General features: G+C 53.3%; 1 protein-coding gene across 1 annotated transcript in view; it reads left to right on the plus strand.

Annotated features, from left to right (window-relative positions):
- Positions 1–1531: 1531 nt before the first annotated feature.
- MTUS1 (microtubule associated scaffold protein 1) overlaps positions 1532–16870 on the plus strand; it is a 93554-nt gene continuing 78215 nt past the window's right edge. The window contains exons 1-2 of the mRNA XM_069104855.1: positions 1532–2862; positions 13793–15889. Of these exons, the coding sequence (XP_068960956.1) occupies positions 13967–15889 (1923 nt within the window). The 5' untranslated portion in view covers positions 1532–2862; positions 13793–13966. The remainder of the gene's footprint in view (positions 2863–13792; positions 15890–16870) is intronic.

Genomic DNA, 16870 nt, shown 5'->3' on the forward strand with positions numbered 1-16870 from the left:
TGGCTGACTATCCTGGGTTCAGATTGCCCTCGTTTAGAAAAGGGTGGGAGGGTATTAGTGGGATAGGAGTTCAATGTGAGCTCAATTCGAGTCAGCTGTGTGGTGGGGAGCCAATAAAGCTGCTACCCTGTCCTGGGCTGCCCTAGGAGAGGGAGGTGAGAGTTCCTCTGAGCGCTGTCCTGGTCAGACCTCCCTTGCAGGAGTGTGTCCAGTCCTGGGCATCACAGTTTGAGGAGGACTGGAGAGTGTCCCCAGGAGGGCCTCCAGTCCCCACCTTGTGAACATTGGATTAAAAGACTTAGGTTGCTTAGTTTGGAGAGCTCTGAGAAGACTGGGGTGGCCCATGGTAGCTGACAAAGGTATCTGAAGAGTTGACCAGGGAAGAGGGACTCTGCTTCTCCTGCTTAGTCCCAGAGGACGAATCCTGGGGATGAGGCCGAGAGGCCCCATACCAGCAAGTACTTGCCGACCACTAGGCTAGTCCCAGAGTGGAGGGGGCTGTTTGGGAGGTGGGGGCCTAGATCTCCAAGCAGAGGTCAGGCAGGGATGGGTGGGCCTGGAAAGCCTCTAAGGCCCCTACCAGCTCTGCTGTTCTTTAGTTGGGCACCAGGATGGATGAGGTCCTGGGGCAGGGGACACAAGGATTTGCAGCCAGGATCCGGGCTAGGTTTTCCCAAAGCGCCCCATCTGAGAAGGCCCATGAGTACCAGGGGCATAGCAGGCAGGCCCAGGCCTAGGAGAAGTTTGGGGAGCTTCTTTGAGGGCACCAACCCCTGAGGAAAGTGGCGTTTGAGTTGGGTCATGAGGAAAGCCATCTGTTTGATGCTCAGGGTTTTCCAGCACGTTTCTATGTCCTCTTCTCTTCCCTTTCTCAGGGACCTTCATGAATGACCTTTCAGGGCAGAGGAATGAAGGGCAGCTTCCTAGACTGAAGTAACTTTCCAGACCAACCACTGTGCTGCCTTTTTGATGTTGGGAATATAAATATTTCTTTTTTTAAAATGGTTTTTCCTGATATGGCTCCGTAGGAAACTGGATGGACAGTTGGGAGTCTTTCGGTTTTATACTGTATGTTTCTTAACAAGATAGCTCTGGGGTGGGTGGGTGGGCCAGTGGAACCCTAGTTCCTTAATAGATGCTGATTAGATTCCATAATTGAGATAGATTTTCAAAATCATCATTCTCTAAGAAAAGATTCCTTTAAAGATTTTTTTTCTGCTACCTCTTTTATTTATTTTTTATCTTTTGGAGGGCAATTGGGGTTAAGTGATGTGCCCAAGGTCACATGGCTAGTTTTTGTGTTAAGCGTCTGAGGCCGAATTTGAACTCAGGGACTCCTGACTCTGGGGCCGGTGCTCTATTCACTGTGCCACCTAGCCGCCCGCCCCTCTACTAACTCTTTTACAAAACATATTTCTCTATTTTTAACTTTCATGATTTTCAAGGGATTAGCCTCTGGGTCGGTGTGGGGTTTGCCTTTTTTTGTGTTGTTTCTTGTAGTTTTTCCTTCTTTGTGGGGTGCGCTTAAAATCCTCCGGGTGGATGGGATGGGGAGGAAGTGATATGAATTTCGGAGTCTGGAACACTTCTGTTTACTCCCCGGAGGAGGTGATCTGAAGCGTTGTTTCCCCCCAGCTTCCTGGTGTTTGATCGGAGGGCTTGTTATTGGATTATGAAAAGTTCAGAAGCTGTGTATGTGCGTGAGTGTGTGTGTGCGTGCGTGTGTGCGTGCGTGTGTGTGTGCGTGAGTGTGTGTGTGTGTGTGCGTGAGTGTGTGTGTGTGTGTGTGTGTGTGTGTGTGGTGGTGGTGGTGACGAGGGGCTGTTTTCATCTTTGGAGATAAATGGAAAGGAAGTCTGGTGCCAGGGTCCTGCTGCCTGGGAGCAGGGAGGCCCCGTCTGTCCTGGTCGTGGGTCAGGGCAGAAGGAAGCTGGGGCTGGGCTTCCCGTTGGAGAGGGCTGGTGGGCGCGTGTAGTTAGCTCAGTTGTGGACCATGAAGGACGGCGCGAGCTTGGGTCTGTCTACCCACCCCCCAGTCAGCTGGCTGCGGTAGTGAGGGGCAGGCCAGAAACCCAGGGCTCTAGTATGGCCAATCTCAGTGAGGCACACTACCGTACCAGATAAAATTAGACACCGCTCCGTGACCTCTAAGGATCCCATACAGACTCCTCAGTCGGGCCGCCTGGTGGGAAGGCTCTGAAAGCCAATCGGGAGGGCTGAGTACGAGAACCTACCGTATGTTGGCTGCTGGGGACGGACACGCCGAGGGATGAAAGGAGCTGTTACCTGCTCATTGGCTCCAGGCAGGGGCTCGAGTGTGTGTGGGCGGGCTGGGGAAGCGATCCCTGCCCCAGAGAAAGGGGTGCTTCGGCAGCTGTCGGTGCAGTGGGCGACTGCAGTGCCTGGGCCACCCGGGGCTACTGGCTTCCCCTTTGGAGCCAGCCCAGGAAGGGAGAGGAGCGGGGTGCCCGGCCGCTAGGGGCAACTAGAGGCTGCCAGGGCTGAGGACATGAGGGTCCCGGGGGAGAGGGGAAGGCGCAACCCGAGGCGGACGCCCTGACGCTCGCTGCGCTGCGCTCACTTGGACCACCAGCAGCCCGCCTGCCCTGGCTGGGCCAGCCCAGACCTCAGCCTCTGTGGAAGGGGGCGGGGAGCGGGGTGTTCCTGGCTCCGGCCCCCCTGGCCCCCTGCCCGCCTGCCTGCGCAACGGGCCAGTGCTGATCGCGGAGGCGTTCACCCACTGAGGGGCTGCCCCCCAGGGAGCCCCTCTGCACTGGGAGCACAGCGCCCCCCACCAGGGCTCCCCTCTTGCCGGCCTTACTTGGACTTGAACTTGGCCCCCCGCGGGAGGCCCCCAAAGGGGTGAGTCTGTGAGCAAGCCGAGGAAGGAGGGGGTGCGGCGTCCCGGCTCCTCCTCTTCCTCTCCTCCCCTTTCTCCTCTTCTTCCCTCCTTCCTCCCGTGCTTGTCCCCCCTCTTCCCTCTGTCTTCATGGTTCTTGCCCTTCTTTGCTCCGCTCTCGTTCTCTCCCTCATCTCCCCCCGCCCTCCCCTTTCTCTCCTTTTTTCTCCTCCCTTTCCTCTTCTCCTCTCCCTCTCTCCCATCTTCTCCCAAGGAGCAAAGGTGCTCTTTGTGGATCCCCAGTGCAGTGAGTGCCTCATAGTAGTGGGGGCTCACTAAATGTTTTCTTTCCTTCCCTTCTGAGTCCTGCTGGGCTCTAGGGACAAGGGCATGGAGGCTCAGCCCCCTGACCTGAGCCGGCCAGAGAGAGGGAGAAGAGGGGCCGTCCTTGCTCCTGGGAAGGTCCCGTCAGCCGAGGCTCGGGTCCTGTAGGAAGGCTCAGCTTCTCCTGAGGGAGCCCGTGGGCTGGTGCCGAGGAGGGGGAGCAGGCTGCTGCCCGTGGCCCCCAGACACCTTAGGGAGGTGCAGAGAGAGGAGACCTGCATTCAAATCCTGCCAAATGCCTGCGTGACCTTGGGCAAGTCCCTGAGGCACATTGTCCTCAGCTACAAAGTGAGGAGGACAGGCTTAGGTGGCAGATGGGGTCCCTCCCACCTCTGCCTCTCTGGGTGCCAGGGGGCACTGCCTGGCCAGGGGTGCAAGGAGGCAGCTAGCTGTCTTCCTCCACTGCCCTGCTGTAAACCCTTCAGGACCACAGAAAACAGCTCCTGGCTCTGTCCTGTCCTCTCCTTCAAAGGGAAAAAAGTGTTTCATGGCCTGCAAAAAGCAAAGCTTCAAAGGCTCTTCTAGGAAGCGCATTGGAGGAGGGGCCAGGTGGGGGTGGGGCGACTTTCTAAGTCTGGGGTGTGTGTGTGTGTGGGGGGGGTGGCACCTTGTAAAGGAAGGCCCCTCTTCCAAATAGCCCTGAAGGGTCAGACTCCTGGGTTTCTGGGGTTTCATTTCACCACTAGGTGAGCTCCCTTAGCTTAGCCCTTAGGGAAGGATCTCACAGGTCCCCTGGGCCAGCACCCTCACCTCATACTAGAGGAGACTGAGGAAGCCCAGAGGGGCAGGCCCTGGGCCATGGTCACACAGCTGCTAGGAAGGGGCTGAGGCAGGACTTTCATGCAGTTCTCTGGGGGGCTGGTGCTACCCACTCTCTGATCTCCCCTCATTTCAAGAGGCTCCAACCAGCTTGTTTGTACAAAGCTGGGGTCCTTGCCCAGGGTCAGCTGCCTGGGTTTCCAGTGTGCAGGAGAGGAGGACCTGGAAGATGGATGCTCTTCAGGAGCCTGGCTGAGTTTGTCCCCAGAGGGTTACCTGAGCAGCCTTCCTCCTCCCCTCTTCCTCCTCCTCCCCTTTTTCTTCCCCCTCCCCTGCACCTTCTTCCTCTTTTCCTCCTCCTCCTCCTCTTCCTTCTTCCACTCTTCTCCCCTCCCTTCCCTGTCTCCTCCATCCCCCTTCCATCCCCTCTTCCCCCTTCTCTCTTCTTCCTCTCCCCTCCTCTCTCCCTTCCTCCCTCCACTCCCCTCCTTCCGCTCTTCCTTGGGTACTAGCAAGAACCCTACCTCTTTCCCTCAGCCAGAGGTTTCCATGGGGTCCCTGCTGCCTGCTCCTTCTGTCTCCCTCTCTCCCTGTCTCCCTGTCTCTCCCTGTCTCCCTGTCTCTCCCTCTCTCTTTCTCTGTCTGTCTCTCTCTCTCTGTCTCTGTCTCTGTCTCTCTCTCTCTGTCTCTCTCTCTGTCTCTCTCTCTCTGTCTCTCTCTCTGTCTCTCTCTGTCTCTGTCTCTCTCTGTCTCTGTCTCTGTCTCTCTCTGTCTCTGTCTCTGTCTCTCTCTCTCTGTCTCTCCCTGTCTCCCTGTCTCTCCCTGTCTCTCCCTCTCTCTCCCCTCTCCTTTGGGGCTTCACTCTGCTTCTCAGGCCCCACAGAGAGACACTCCTTGACCCAGGGGAAAAGAACACTCACCCTGTAGCTGAGGGCTTGGATTCCAGTCCTGCCTCTTGTGTTCTACACCTGTGTGGCCTTGGGCAGCCGGGGCCTGAGTGCCCTGGTGGGTGGCCCGAAGGGACTCGGAGGCTGTCCTTGCTGCCTGAGTGCCCTGGTGGGTGACCTGAAGGGACATGGAGGCTGTCCTTGCTGCCTGAGTGCCCTGAGGATTCTTGTATGACTCCTCTGCTCCCTGTCTCCTGACTCTCCCTTGGTATTCAAGCCTTTATTCACTCGCCCTGGGCCGTGGAGATCTTCCCGGGCTGCATCCCCCTCATGCTCCCCTGGGCCCCCAGTGGTGCCCCCTCCCCAGCAGAGGCCCTTCACCTGGGCCCAGGGTAGATCTTAGGCAGCCATGACCTTGGATGGGGAAAACAACCAGTCACCTTGAACTCTATTGAGGATTTCCATCAGACATTTAAAAATGTGATTTGGAGAAAGGCCATACCACGGCCTTACCTGCCCATAGGGGCAGGACCCAGAAAAGGTTAAGAGCCCCTCCTCAGACCATGCTTTACTTTTCTAAATAACAGTCCTTTAAATGTAATAAATGGGTGCATTTCAGGGAAAATTAGAACAAGGACAAAGACTGACATTAAGCCTAATTCAGGGAGAGGCCATGTAGCACAGTGGGCAGAGAGCCAACCTGGGAACCATGAAGCCCTACCTTTTTTTTTTCTTTTTTGGAGGGGAGAAGGCAGGGCAATTGGGGTTGGGTGACTTGCCCAAGGTTACATGGCTAGTTTTTTGTGTTGTGTCTGCGGCTGGATTTGAACTCAGGTCTTCCTGACTCCAGGGCCAATGCTCTACTCACTGTGCCACCTAGCTACCCCTGAAGCCCTGCCTTAAAGCACAGCTTCTGACATCTCTTCTCTGCATGTCCCTGGACAAGTCACTGAACAGCTCACTGGCCCCAGTAACTTTCTAAGGCCCCAGGTTGCCAAGAGGGTGCAGAGAGAAATCAGTGGAGGGCATTCCCCCACCTGGGAGCTCCCTCTGCGACGGCAGTGGCTGGTCAGGGACAAACCCAACCTTGCTCGCAGGGTGCTAGGGGATGTTTGGCTACATTTGAGCTTCCTTGAGCCCTTCATGGGGGAGGGATTCACCCCCTGAGAGTCTCCATTTCCAGGGAGACTGGACCAGATGGCCTGTGTCATCAATCTGGCTCTTCCTCTCTGAGGCTGGTTCAGCCCCACCTGCCCTCAAGGGGCTTGTGCTCTGCTGCTCAGAATCGGCCTGAGACTGGGGAGCATCCCTTGGGGCTGACTCAGTGGGCTGAGAAGTATGTTAAGTATGTTTTAGCGCAGGGTGATGGGTGCTGAGAAGCTGAGGCTCAGTGGGGGGGCCCCAGCCTACTCTGGCTGGCATCCGCCCACACCCCTTCTTTGCCCCCTCCCTCCTTGCCGCACGTTAAGCCCTTGGGGGGGGCATCAAATCCCTCTTCCTTAGACGAGCATCTCCTTGGGGTCAGAACTGGTCCTTCCCAGGCAGTGCTGAACAGTAGATGCCATTAGACTTTGGGTCATGAAGCCCTAAGTTCAGATCCTGCCTTGGACACGTGTGAACCGTGTGACCATGAAGGTGTGACTGTTTCTGCCTAGTCCTGAGCTAGGTACAGGTATCTAGCTTGGTTCTCATAATGCACCCATTTTACAGCTGAGACTGCTGAGAGGCAGACAAAGGTCAAACAGCTTGGTCTGGGAGTCTGAAGCTGAATTTGAACTCTGATCTTGCTGACTTCAGACCCAGCTCTCTTGGTACTATGGTTCCACCTAGTGATCTCTGTGAGGAAGGGGCTTCACCTGAGTCTCAGTTCTCTCATCTACAAAATGGGGATCATGATTTGTGAGACTCCCCCAGTCTCATGGAAAGGCACACACGAGCCAGTTTGTAAATGCGGTCGAGAAAGTTAAGGGCCTGGTGAGTGCTGCTTCCCTCCGGCCAAGCCCTGGTGCCCTGGCTTGACTTTTGGTGGGGAGAGGGAGTGAGAGGGACATCCCAGAGTCCAGGCTCATGGCAGGAGGATGAGAGGTGGTCCTGTAGCAGTGAGCCTAGGGATGCCCAGAGAGAGGACCAGGAGGCCGCCCATTTCATGACTGCTCCAGCCCTGCTGGCAGCTGTCCGGCGCCATCCAGGCCTCCTTCAGGACTAGGGATGGGGCTTGGTCACCTCAGCCTGGGAGGGGGACGTGGCTCTGAGAAAGTGCTACAGGGAGCCTTCTCTTGGGCATCTGCACACAGTAGGCCCTTTATGAGTGTGTGCTGGAACTAGATTACCGTAGCAGCAGAGCTATTGCAGAGGCCTTGGCTGTAGGCTGGGGCTTGAAACATCAGCCTCCCCCATGGGTTGTGCTGTTACCTTGAAGGGGGGGGGGTCTTGCCATAAGGACTGAGTCGTTCACCTTTTCCTGTCTTGCCAAGAGAAGTTAGTGACTCTTGATAGCCTGGGAGGGCCACCTGTCCCCTTGGAGTCAAGTCAGCAAACATTTATTTAGCACCTGCTGTGTACCAGGTGCTGTACAAGGCACAGAGCTTCACAGAAAGTCCAGGGGTGGTCTCTGCCATTGAGGGGCTCCTGGTCCAGTGGTGAGTACCTTGTGGCTCTCAGTTCTCTGGGGTGGGAGGGTGCGCTGGAAGGGGGTAAGAGAGGGGCACCTTTGACACAGAACGGACGTTTTGCATGGTTAATCCCTGACCCGGCAGCAGGGGAGGTAAAAGGTCATAATTTCAAATCTGCCTTTGCCTTCTGAATTATTAATCGTCCCTACTAAGTGGCTCGGCCCCGTTGCTAATTCTTTGAAAACACATTAAACCCTCTGATGCTTCGTTTTCTCCTGAGTCACATGAATGATGGCAAGTAATTAGGGTTTTAGGAAATTGGAAAGGAGGCGGACTCATTTGGATTTGTCTCTTGGGGGGTAGAAGCATGCTGGGTCAACCTGTTCGGTTTGCCCCAGGGCGGGCTGTGGTAACCTGGGAGTGTGGGCACCAGGCTTGAGGTGGAGTTGTGAAACCAGGGTGGTGTGGTGTGGAAGGCTCGGGAGGTTCCCAGGCTGACTGCCTGAGGCCAAGGGCCAGGCTGTACCTCTGTCGCTTTCACTCACCTTTGAGACAGCCCCTGGACGTTGATGTGGCCCAGATGTTGGGGATCCAGTTGTTTAGATCTGACTTTATTTGTGTGGAAAGTGTTTTTAATTGTGTTCATATAGTTCTTGGGTTTGTCTCGGCAGGTAGGCTCCCAAGAATTTAATATTGTCTGCAGTTATTTTAAATAGAATTTCTTTCTCTATGTCTTGTTGCTGGGCTTTGTTGGTAAGATAGAGAAATGCTGATATTTCATATGCGTTTATTTTATACGCTGCACCTTTCCTAAAACTGTTTATCGTTTCAACTATTTTTTGGTTGATTTTTCTAAGTATACCATATTGTCTGCAAAGAATAATGATTTCGTTTCCTCATTGCCTATTCTAATCCCTTCAATTTCTTATTGCTATAACTGGCATTTCTGGTACAATATTGAGTAATAGTGGAGATAATGGGCATTTCACCCCTGATCTGTTGGAAAGGCTTCTACTTATCCCCATTATAAGTTAATTCTTGCTGATGGTTTTAGATAGATACTGCTTATTATTTTAAGGAAAGTTGCATTGATTTCTATGCTTTACAATGTTTTTGATAGGAACAAGTGTTATATTTTATCAAAAGTTTTATTTTCTACATCTGTGGAGCTACTCATATGATTTTTGTGGGGTTTGTTGTGGAGTGGTCAGTTATGTTAGTTTTCCTAATATTGAACCAGTCCTGCATTCTCGTATAAATCCCACCTGGTCATGGTGTATATATTGCATCATGTATTGTTGTCATCTCATTGCTAATGTTTTATTTAAAATTTTTGCATTAATATTCTCTAGGGAAATTGGTCTATAGTTTCCTTTCTCTGTTTTTGCTTTTCCTCATTTAGGTATCAGCACCACATTTGTGTCATAAGAGGAATTTGCTTCTTTACCCATTTTCCCAAATAGATTATATAGATTTGGAATTAATTGTTCTTTGAATGTTTGGTAGAATTCACTCGTGAATCCATCTGGTCCTAGGGATTTGTTCTTAGGGAGCTCATTGATGGCTTGTTCAATTTCTTTTTCTAAGATGGAGTTATTTAAGTATTTCCTCTTTTGTTAATCTAAGCAATTTATATTTTTGTAAATATTCATCCATTTCACTTAGGTTGTCAGATTCATTGGCATACAATTGGACAAAATATTTCCTAATAACTTCTTTAATTTTCTCACCAATAAAGGAGGTGATTTTGCCCTTTTCATTTTGATACTGTTAATTTGCTTTTCTTGTTTCTTTTTTTTTAAGCAAAGTAACCAGTGGTTTATCTGTCTTATTGGTTCCCCCTGCCCCCCCATAAAATCAGCTTCCAAGTTTTATTTATTCAGTGGTTTTTTAAAAAAAATTTTCAACTTTGTCAAATCTCTCTTTTGATTTTTCAGGATTTTTAATTTGGTGTTTGCTTTTTTTTAAATTGGTTCTTTTCCCAGTTTTAAAAATTGCATACTCAGTTCATTGATCTGCTCTTTCTCTCTTTTACTGATATACATTTAAGGAGAGAAAATTTCCCCTAAGTACTACTTTGGCTGCATCCCACAAATTTTGGTATGTAGTCTCAATGTTGTCATTCTCTTTTTTGGAATTATTTATTGTTTCTGTGATTTGTTCTTTGACCCACTCATTCTTTAGAATTAAATTATTTAGTTTCCAATTATTTTTAAATCAGTTTCCACTTCTCTTTATTGAATTGAATAATTTATTATTGCATTATGGTTTGGAAAGGATGCATTTAATATTTGTGCTCTTCTGCATTTATTTGCAAGGTTTTTATATATGGTCAGTTTTTGTGAAGGTGCCATGTACAGCTCAGAAAATGTACACTCCTTTATCTTTCCATTCAGTTTTCTTTAGAGATCTATCATATCTAACTTTTAAAAAATTCTATTCATCTTCTTAGCTTCTTTCTTTCCTATTTTATGGTTAGATTTATCTAGTTCTGAGAGGGGAAAGTTGAGGTCCTTAACCAGTATAGTTTTACTTGCTGTTTCCTACTCCAACTTGTTTAATTTTTCCTTTAAGAATTTGGATGCTATGTCCTTTGGTGCATATTTAGTTTAGGATTCGGCAGCTAGGTGCTATAGTAGATAGGGTACCTGGTCTGGAGTCACAAAGACTTGAGTTCAAAATTAGATTCAGGGTGACCCTGGGCAAGTCACTTAACCTTGTTTGCCTCAGTTTCCTCATCTGTAAGATGAGCTGGGGAAGGAAATGGCAAACCACTCTGTCTTTGCCAAGAAAACCCTGAAAGGAGTCACAGAGTTGGATAGGACTGAAAATGAAAATTAGTATCGATATTACTTCATTATCTATGAAACCTTTTAACAAAATATAGTTTCCTTCCTTACCTCTTTTAAATAGGTCTATTTTTGCTTTTACTTATTTCCCTCCATCCTATTTTCCCCTGATTCTTCTGGTCTTCTTTCCCTGGTCCCTCCTCAGAAGTTTGCTCTGCTTCTGACCACTGCATCCCTTAATCTGCCTTCCCCTTCTATCATCCTCACCTCCTCCTCCCTAATCCAGCCTTTGTTGGTCAGGGATGACCTCTGAGTGTCCCTCTTTCTTTGCTCCTGCTCACACCCAGAGGCAGACCAACCTGGGGCATTCTTGGTCTCTGTAGGAATGCTTTGCATGGAGACAGTTGTTGGGGACTGTGACCATGTCAGGACCTTGCTTTCCCTCCTCTTGCCTTGTTGACAGTTAGCATGGGCACTGGCTGGCCTTTCTAGGACATGTTCCCCAGGTAGCAAACCTGGCTCTTGTGGTTCTGGCATGACAGGGTCCCGCCTGCTTCATGGAGGCATGTGTGGCCTCTCTTGGATTCCTGGAGATGAAGGGCTGGTCCAGATGACCTGGCTGGCTGGCTGGTGAGGTATGTTCTCTCTGACAGTGAGCCCTATTGAACACACAGCAGGCTGTTGATTCAAGGCAGGGCTGTCCCACCTTGGCCTCTTTGGGGGGAAGGTGGCGGTGCTTCTTTTAAGGGGACAACACTGTGTGCTGAGTTTCAGCCATCCACCAGCAGTGACAGGACACAAGCCTTTCTTCCCAGAGGCCCAGATGGAGGGAGGGATGGGGAGGACGTGGGCCTGGCTACCTGCAGCATGAGGGCAGGGGAGGTCACCATAAGATTCTCAGAGAAGAACTGGAGCCAGACTTTCCCTGGGCTAGGGACAGGTGTGGTCACCTGCCTTGGCCTCACTTTTCTCACTTGGACTGGTTGTCCTCTGAGGTCCTGGACAGCTCCAGGGGCTCTGCTGCCTCTCAGACGCCAAGACCGCCCCCATCACAGCAGCAGGGGCCTGGAGATCTGCAGCAGAGGAGGGGCAGGTGCTGTGTGATGAGGCCCACGGCCCTGGCGGATGGACAGCACTTGGGGGTTGGGAGAGGAAGGACAGGGCACCCACCTGCTGTTTTCCAAACTGGCCTCTGTCAGCCCTCCTGGCCTTTTCCAGGGAGAAGGATGCACAGGCGGTACCCCTGGGCTCTGGAGTCCTCTGATTCTTGCTCAAGCCTTCGTGACTCTTAGCATTTATTGACTCCCCACCCTTAAGGGAAAGGTGGAAGGTGCCAGTAGTGCATAGCGTACTGGGTCTGGAGTCAGGAAGACCTGAGTTCAAATTCAGCCACAGTCACCTATTAGCTGTGTGACCTTGGGAAAGTCACTTCCCTCTGTCTACCTCAGTCTCAACTGTAAAATGGGGACAATCATCGTACCTACTTCTTGGGTTGTTGGGAGGATTAAACAGAGAATAGGGACATTATATATTACAGCTATCACAATAACCAGCACCTACAGAGTACTTTAAGGGGCTTTACAAAAATGATCTCATTTGAGCCAGTCCCTCCAACCCCCTCATCTTAGAGGTGGGGAAATAGAGGCCTCTGAGGCTGAAGTGTGCTACCCAAGGTCACTAGGCACTGAGCCTCAGAGGTGGGATTTGAATCCAGGTCCTCTGTTGTTGAATCCAGGACTGATGTTCTTGCCTCTGGGGAGGTGCAGAAAGCAGTGTGGAGCATGCAGTGTTGTGCAGTGGCGTCTGCAGACTCCCAGAACCCCCTTTAAGCGAGCAGGAGCTAGGTTGGCACAGCAGCAGCAGCAGCAGCAGCAGCAGCAGGGCTTTCCAGGCCAGATGACACGTTTGTGGGGAGTGAGGGGAGGACCAGACAAGCATCCCAGGAACTTCCTCGGGAACTTCCCTAGATCCAGGGCCTCCATGAGCTGTGCTGAGCATGCCTGGGACACACAGGACCTCTCTGAATGCTTGCTTGGATTCAGGGTGGGCACTCTGGTCCTTCCACACTGGGCTGGGCCTTGCTTCTCTGGCCTGGTGTAGGCTGCTTCACTAATGGAGCAGAGAAACAAAGAGCCCTGGCCAGCCTGGACAAGCACATGTCAGCAACATGAGCAGGGGGCTGGAGGGGCTGGGGTGAGGGGTAGGCATGGATGAGGGAGGCACTGCGGGGCACAAAGCAGATTTCTAGAATGTTTGACTTGGCTTCCTTGGAGCCTGCCTTATGGACCAGCAGGCCAGAAGAGCAAGGGGTCAGAGGTTGAGGATAAGTCCCTAGCTGTCAGTGACCCCTGAAGCACAGACACAGTCATTCGCCCTGGGGCTGACCTGGAAAGGTGCACGTCTCCCACTGGCTTCCTGGACAGAAGCTGGCCTGGTCACAGACAGGCTTTGCTTTTGGAGCTGTGTTCATATCAGCAAACCTGCACTGAGTGTCTCCTCTGTCCACGACCCCAAGCTGGCCCCAGGGATGCCTCTTGTTGGGGGGGGGGGGGCACGCATGGTGAATATGAGGCAGGACTAGGCAGTAGGGGAGATCAGAGAAGGCTGTGGGCTGAGAGGGCACCTGAGCTGTCTGTGCCCAGACCACAGGCAAGGACTTTGCCAGAGGTGAGGTATGGGGGTGCTGGAGGCAGAAGAGTGACCAGGCTCTGGCCTAGAGCTGCTGCAGTGGGCCATCCTGGAGGGGGAGGCCAGCCAGTCGGCGGAGACTGGAGCCAGACTGGGCTTAGCTGGGCCTTTCAGTGCCGGCCTGAAGAGTTTGTCTTGGGTCTGAGAAGCACTCTGCTCTGGAGGATTTCCTGGCTGGTCTCTCGGAGAGCAGCTTTGAGTTTCCCTGGTCCTGTGGACCTTTCAGAAGCCGGCGCTCTGTGCTTTCCCTCAGGTGCTTTGGGTTTCTGCCATGTCTGACAGCAGCATTTATTAACAGTTATTTCTCAAGCTTGCACAACTCTGGCTTACTCTCTGGTTGGACTCCCACTGGGGATTTTTGTCAGTGGTGGGGGGAATTGAGGGCTTACCAAAATCCGGGTCTGGAATATGCTGGCACCCGTCATTAGCTTCCACAACTTGAATGAGAGTGGCAGGCGAGCCTGGCCTCTCGGAATCCTGCCCGTCCTCTGGGCTCCCCGGGGATGCAGGCCTCCCCGCTTCCTGGCTTCCAGGTTGGAGGGTGAACCCCGGGTGTGCCTGGTGGTGGGGGCTGGCTGCCCCCAGGGGCTCTTGGAGCAGACAGGCAGCTGGGGGTGGGGACCGGCCCTGGAGAGAGAGCTCCTCTCTCCCCGGTTTCGGGTTCCCACAGCGGGACAGGATCCTGAGATGGGTGTGGGGCTGGGAGCTTGGTAATAAGCTTTTAGGTGAGTGAGTTTTTGTTTCCAAGGCTGAATCTTCAGTGGGCAGGCATTGTCAGGTGGGATGAGTAATTCTCAGACATTTCATTTACACCGAGGTCTCTATTTATTTTAGGAAACGAGGTGTGTTTCCCTTTCTGGTGAATGTCAGACAAGGAGCCATGGCCTGCGCGGCTCGGGACGCAAGCCTTCTCACCGGGCCGGCGGGAGACTAGCCGGATATTAAGCGCTTTAAGGAGCTGAGTCTCCCTCCCCTTCCTCCTGGACCAGCTGCAAAGGCCGATGCACAATGGACACTCAGAACTCAGAAGAGAAAGCACGAGAGTGCTCCCAGCCGTCCTTCTGTCGAGGGGAGAAATGTGGGAATGGGCTGGCCCCTGAAGGAGCGCCAGCCTTCTGTCCTGCACGCTGGGACTCGGCCCCGCCCCGCGGCCCACATGCCGCTCAGGAGGCCCGTTTGCACACGCCGGGGGCTGATGGGGAAAGGATTTCCTTAGCCGATTCATGTACCAAAGTGCTAGCCGGGAAGGATGACAAGTATCAGGGGACCCCACGGTCAGTGATGCTCAGTGAGGTCCCAGCGGGGCCCTGGGTGAGTGACAGGATGGGGCTGCAGGAGCCAGAATGTCACAGCTCCCAGGCCCAGAGGGTGCCCGGAGAGTGGAGGTATGACTGTGGAGATGCCAACGGGAAGGTGGGCTATGCTGCGCTCCACCTGGAAGAAGGGTGGGAAATGAAGGGCGGAGGCCAGGCCACGTTGGCACCGCCTGGCACCCCAGATGTGTCAGCTCTGCAGGGAAGCCTCTCCCACCCGGGGCTCCCTTGTGGCCAGGCTGCGGCAGCCCCTTACCGTTCTGAGGTGTGCCTGAGAGAAGAGAAGTCAGCCAGCGAGGGCCCGGGGATCCTCTCGGGGGCCGCCGCCCAGAAGCCTGGTGAGGTCTTCAACACCACATATCTGGTCATATCAGAGATGGCCATGCAGATAGATGCCCCAGCACATGCTGAAAGCCCGGGCTCCGCAGGGAAGCTGCCTGGCGCTCTCACCAGTGGCTTTCAGCAGGAAATGACCAGTGCCCTCGGGCCGGGTTCATACACGTTTTTAACAGAAAAGGCTTTTGGCTTGTGTGAAGACCAACCAAATGGAGAGACCCCTTTGCAGACTTTGTGTGTTCCAGCCGTGCCCCGGTCAGGGTGCTGTCCAGAGGCCGACCGCACTGTGGACAGGCCACCTTTCAGTGACCCTACAGAACAGCTGTGCCAGCCAGGAGACCAGCTGAACGTGGTGCCCTCTCCTGATGGCAGCGTGGGCATCGGAAGTCATCCTGTGGGAACTCCACTGGCAGGGAGCCATCCGCCAGACTGGGAAGTGACCCCCTCACTTGCATCACTGCAGGAGGGGAGCGTTTCCAGCCCTAACGATGTCGGTTTTCGGCTCCCAGCCATCCCAGGGTGCCCCGATGAGACTTTTTCTGTCTTGCCTCCTGAGAAAACTAAGGAGAGACCTTCTGAAAAAGAAAAAAACACCCAAGAGCTGGTCAAGCACCCCAGCAGGAAAGCAGCTCCTATTAAGGCTCTCAAACCTGCCCTAGGCAAGGTTCTGGGGAAACCAGCACCCAAGCCAGGGAGCCCAGCGGGGAGCAACCTCCATATGCCAGACAAGATCAGCTTTCCCAGACCCAACTTCAAGAATGTGAAGGCCAAAGTAGTCTCTCGAGGGGTGCTGCTGCCCCGAGAGCCGGCAGCTGCTGCTACCCCCAAGCCCACGCTGCCCTCTGGGCCTCCACAGGCCAAGCCTCCCTGGAGCAGCGGGAGGGCCGGGGCCAAGACAGACATCCTCCCAAGTGAGGGCCACAGGCAGCACCTCTTGAAGCTGATTACCAGCCAGGTCGTGCAAGTCAGAACCCATTCCAGAAGCAGTTCCCAGGTGTGTAGAGCAAGCCTTGGAGGAAGCGTCCCCCGAGCCAGTCGGGCCAAGGCAGGGCGCCTGCCGGGGTCCGGGGCTGCAGCTATGGGGCCTCACAAGGGTGCAGAGGCCCCAGATGCCCCCATGAGAGTGGTGGAATCTGCTCCGTCAGAGCCTCGAGCTCCAGCCTCTGATGGAGCTGGCCCCGAGAGGCAGAAGGGTGAGGACGGAGGTGTCCCAGTGCCCCTGGGCACCCAGGAAGGGCACCAGGAGGCGCTGACTGCTCCATCGGCCTGTTCTCCTGTGCTGGTAAGTTTTCCTTAGTGGAGAGTGGGATGGGGGAGACCTGGGAACGGCTCAGAAGTCACACTCACGGGTGGGAAGATGGTGTGATTTCAAAATGGAGGTGGATTTCTGTTGGAGCGTTCTTACCATGAACCTGGACTTGGAGACAGGAAAACCAGAGTTCAGATCCCCCCATGTTCCACCCACTAGTTATGTGACCCTGGGCAAGTCCCCTAACCTGCTCCCTTGGAGCTCAGTTTCCCCATCTGTAAAATGGGGGCAGTAATATCAGCATCGCCTACCCCACAGGGTGCTGCTGATGCTTAAGTGGGTTAATGCCTCTGTGTGCTTTGCAAACTTGGATGAAGGCTAGACGTGCAGGTGGTGGCTGATGAAAATGGAGGGCTTCAGGTCCTCTCCTGCCTCCGGGCTGGGTTGGCATCTCCACTTGGGCCACAGAAGTGTGGGGTAGTGGAGCTGGAAGGAACCAGGGCCCTGGGTGGGGCAGCGGGATGTAGATGTGCTAGCACTTGGCACCAGTTTGTACTCATGTGCCCAAGTCTCACCGTTGGCAGGGAGGGCTCTACCGGTAGAATGTAACTGCTTGTAATGCCAGCGTCCATTAGACTGGGCTGTAGGTGAGCTGGGGGGTGTAGCAGCAAGCACCCCAAGCGTCCTCAGGGTGGCTGCCCATACAGGTTCTTGGATCTGCTTTGTTAAAGGAAAGCAACTCAAAATGGGTTAACAAGCTTACTTTAATCAGTCAGACATATATCGTTTACCTAGTTCAGGGGAAAAAGGTCAGCACCCCGAACTTCAAAGTGTACAGGCAGAAGTATCAAGACAGAAGCAGATCAAGTAGACAGCTTTCTAAACTGTCCAGCCATTACATCCATACCCAATCAACATCTGGGTTTCAACATCTGGGTTTTTCAAAGCCAGGGGGGCTCTGGACAAGGAACACTTCTCAAAGTGAGCCCCCAAAACAAAGCTACACCTCAGGGC

The sequence above is a fragment of the Petaurus breviceps genome, unplaced genomic scaffold (genome assembly GCF_028583685.1).
Source record: "Petaurus breviceps papuanus isolate PSGF00001 unplaced genomic scaffold, PetGlider_PUasm1.0 689, whole genome shotgun sequence".
In the NCBI taxonomy this organism is placed as follows: domain Eukaryota; kingdom Metazoa; phylum Chordata; class Mammalia; order Diprotodontia; family Petauridae; genus Petaurus; species Petaurus breviceps.